Below are 3876 nucleotides of genomic sequence, written 5' to 3' on the forward strand. Positions count from 1 at the left end.
AATGCAATATTTAAACATAATATATATAAATTTTCGATTGATGATCAAAATGATAGTGTTAAAATATGTCGTTGCATGCTGTAATATCCTGTTGTACATACTATGAAACATTTATTTTATCTATTTAGATTGTTTGGTAAAGTTACTAGATTTTAAAGCCTATAAGGACAAGTACATTCATTTAAATTGAAAATGACAGTATAAGTAGGTAAGTCAGAACAGGTGTTCATTTTTGCTTTCTCTACCACATAAGGATTATTTGAAATCTTTAAAAACGGCTACAATGCTACATATTATAGAAATTAATTGATTTTAATTGTTGATTTGTATTTTTATGAACAGCAGAAAGTCCTATATTACCTTCAGTCTTGTATGCATCAGTTTAAATTTGAATGATGGATATAGCGGAAAGTGTTAAATCGTTGAAAAAACTTGTATTAGTTTTAGCATGCATTTTTCTGACTAATTTAAGTTCATATAACTTTGATAGTTTGATATTTTTTTTTTTTTTAAAGAAGTATAAGGCTGAAGCTCTCATTGAAATATTGCACTGGAAATAATATTGATGTCAGACATTTATTTCAATAGTCTTAAGTCTAATGGTATCTTGAGTTTATCATATTTATCGTAAAGGGTTGGAAATGGTAAATGTTTATGACAGAAATAGTACGATTCATCGGCGACGTTAAAATACGGGATATCTAAATGGGCAATAAATTAATTTTTTGATATTTAAATTTTAAGTTGTGTATGTATATGCAGATATTTCATTTGTTATATAATTATACTTAATCTAGTTATTTTATATGCTTTATAATTTTATATAAATTAAATTATATAGTTTAATTATTAAAAATATTATGAAAATTAATACGATAACTGTTTATAATCTTAAGTTAATAAGGTTGTTCAGGCATGCTCACCACAAGTTCTTTTAACCAATTTATTTAAATTTCTATATTAAAAGTATAATGAAGTATTGTTCAAAATATTGAGATACATATACGAATATATATATATATATATATATATATATATTGTATATATTTAAGTACTATAAAAATAATAGTTCATAGAAATAGCTTAATAATGGAAGGGGGTTACGATGATTAGGAGATTATTGTAATTAATATATTAGCTAGTCTTTCAACATCTAATATTAACACCATTTGAGTATTATTCTCGTATGTGTGAGTACTTGATCAGATATTACATACATTTTATAAGTAAAACCATTATTAACAACTCTAATCCTTAGTAATATAAATAAATAAATCTATCATTAAAAAAAAATCATCTTATTAATTTCTTATTGTAAAAATGGTGGTACTTACTTTTTAAAAAAAATTTCTTAACCACAAATACTTCTTAACCCTATAAATGTTATACACAAATATATGTATTTAAAATACAATCTATAAAATGCTTTATTAAAAGGTAAACGGTATGAGGATGTTTGAAGATTAAATTATCTTGTGTAAATGTTACCATTCTTTCCGCTTGACATTTTAAATTTTGAGCTGAAATGTTGCGTCGTTTAAGAGCAGGATGATTGAGTTTCGTATTGGTAGATTCAAAAATCTAAAATATATATAAATTATAATATATACGAATAATAAAAAATAACTAATAATCAATAATTTAAATTACATTTTATGCATAGACTTACTTTGTCGGTGTCACTTTCAATATCCAAAATTCTTTACGTGGTCTTTATTAATTTCTCAAGTTTTGGTTGTATTTTATTTTCGGGAATAATATTATGCTGCGAGCACGCAGTAGTGGCTTCTAATACTTCTTCTGTATCTTGCATACGCTCTAAATCTATTGTCTATAAAAAATATAACGTTTTAATTATTTAATTGTTTTCGTCAAAAATACGTTTGTCTCGCGGATATGTGGATAATCGAGATATGATTAATCGATGTTCCGCTGCAAATATAAATGCTCTATACCAGTGGTCGGTAATCTTTTTAGACTTTTGGGCCACATTCATGAATTAAAAAGAGTTCACTGGCCGGATAAAAATAGAAATTTTTCATTCTTAAATTATTATAAAAAAATGTTGTAGTTCTAAAATTTAAAGCGGGCCGTATAACCTAACCTAACCCGCCGGTTGCCGACCATTATTCTTTACTATAAATTATAATAATATTTAAATTCAATTTTTATTTTCCTAATTTTTAACTTATAATATAAAAATTTAAAAAAAATAAAATATTTTTGAATTATTACTCACTTCAGTATTGAGTACTTGTACGTCCTCATTGTGCTCATTGTGCTCATCTAAAAACATTTCCGGCATATCCTCTTCCAATGTACCTGTCATTATATTTTCTACTAACTGTCGAGGTACTTTTGTTGCCAGTCCTATCCGTGGTTTTTGACCAAAGACTGCTTCATATGGAGTCATCTTTATAGCTTCGTGATATGTCGTATTAACACCCCATTGAACAAATGCTATGCCGTAACTCCACGCCGCAGTTTTATTATCTCGCATCCATGCCACCAGTGAATCCTTCAATGTACAATTACCTCTTTCTACAGATCCTTGGCTTTGCGGATAACGTGGCCGACCATTTACTAGTATTAGATCGGGCCACAATGATGCTAATTCAGTTATAATACCGGCTGTGAATTCGCGACCGTTATCGGACTGCAGAACGTGAGGGGCACCAAACGTCAAAAATATGTTTAATAGCTCTTTGGCCACTTCCGAAGCCTTTTTGCATTTCATTGGCCGGAAAATTGAAAACTTAGTTAAATGTTCTTTATAATGAAGGATAAATTTAAAATCGCCGTCCGGTAAACTTTGAAAGTCGACAAGATCGACTTGACCGCGTTCATTTAAAGAAGAAGATAAAATAGGCCGCACAACAACACCTCGCGTACATTTTTTTTTTGATTTTTCCGCACACCTTTCACAGTTAGCAATGTAAGCTTTTACAGCAGCCATTGTAATATTAGAATAGCGTTCCATTATTTTCTTGTGTGTTTTTGTTTCACCTCTATGTCCACTGGCCACATGCATATCACGAATAATACTAGTGAAATGTTCAACTACTGCCATTATGCGTTGATCGCGCTTTCGTCGCACTCGTCGAACGCCAGCTACCTTGATTAATTCAAATTTTTCACGGACATGATAATACCGTCTATCTTTATTTATAGAACCGTCATCAGTTAAAATTTTAACAGCTTCTGCATCTCTTTCTGTTGTCCATTTAGATTCCATAGTTATAATACAGTTGTTATAAAATAATTAAAATATTAGGTAATCTCGCAACGTAAGCGCACTTATAAAACCGTTCAACGTTCGTACTTCACACACTATTAGCACCAGATGAATCGAAGACTGAACGTTAAACGTGTAGGTAATGTTTTCAGTCACTACATTACGTTATCAAAGCAATAAAAAGACCTCAATAACCAAGATAAAATGCTTGTACGTATCATAGCGTCTATCATCATAGGTATATTACGGTGTGGTAATGCCGATCAGCACGCGTGCACTTATTGTTTATTTATAATCCATTTTTTGCAATCATGTCATAATAATATGTTACCGAATTCATGCAATCGGCAGAAAAAATTCTGCCTAATTCACGAAATCAGCAATTAAAATTTGCCGATTTCGTTAATTTGGTAGCCAAATTGCCGATTTCACGTATTCGGCGACAACGTTGCTAATTCCATGAAATCGGCAATTTTTCTGCCGATTTCACGAAATCAGCAATTTCATAAATTCGGCGTAACATATATATAGATACATGTATAAGTGATACATTTTAGATTAGCCTACTACATTAAGTAATGTTTACTTATTTGTACAATCAAAACTAAAACTGCTTTCGATTTGTTACATTAAATTTATTA

At 29.8% G+C, this 3876-nt stretch overlaps 1 protein-coding gene across 1 annotated transcript; it reads right to left on the bottom strand.

The window, feature by feature from the left end:
* Positions 1 to 1388: 1388 nt before the first annotated feature.
* On the bottom strand, positions 1389 to 3282 carry LOC132930807 (KRAB-A domain-containing protein 2-like). Its single transcript, XM_060996868.1, has 3 exons — positions 2240 to 3282; positions 1670 to 1831; positions 1389 to 1581 (listed from the first exon to the last, which is right to left on the bottom strand). Exons 1-2 carry the CDS (start codon positions 3233 to 3235, stop codon positions 1703 to 1705), a joined length of 1125 nt encoding a protein of 374 aa, XP_060852851.1. The 5' UTR covers positions 3236 to 3282; the 3' UTR covers positions 1389 to 1581; positions 1670 to 1702.
* Positions 3283 to 3876: the final 594 nt, after the last annotated feature.

Source organism: Rhopalosiphum padi, chromosome 4 (assembly GCF_020882245.1).
Source record: "Rhopalosiphum padi isolate XX-2018 chromosome 4, ASM2088224v1, whole genome shotgun sequence".
NCBI classification, from domain to species: domain Eukaryota; kingdom Metazoa; phylum Arthropoda; class Insecta; order Hemiptera; family Aphididae; genus Rhopalosiphum; species Rhopalosiphum padi.

Bases quoted from the DNA above. Each gene is read 5' to 3' on its own strand.
- LOC132930807 (XM_060996868.1), bottom strand. From the start codon at position 3,235: ATGGAATCTAAATGGACAACAGAAAGAGATGCAGAAGCTGTTAAAATT. The intron at 1,832-2,239 runs GTGAGTAATAAT...TATTTTTTATAG, and splicing joins TACAAGTACTCAATACTGAA to ACAATAGATTTAGAGCGTAT.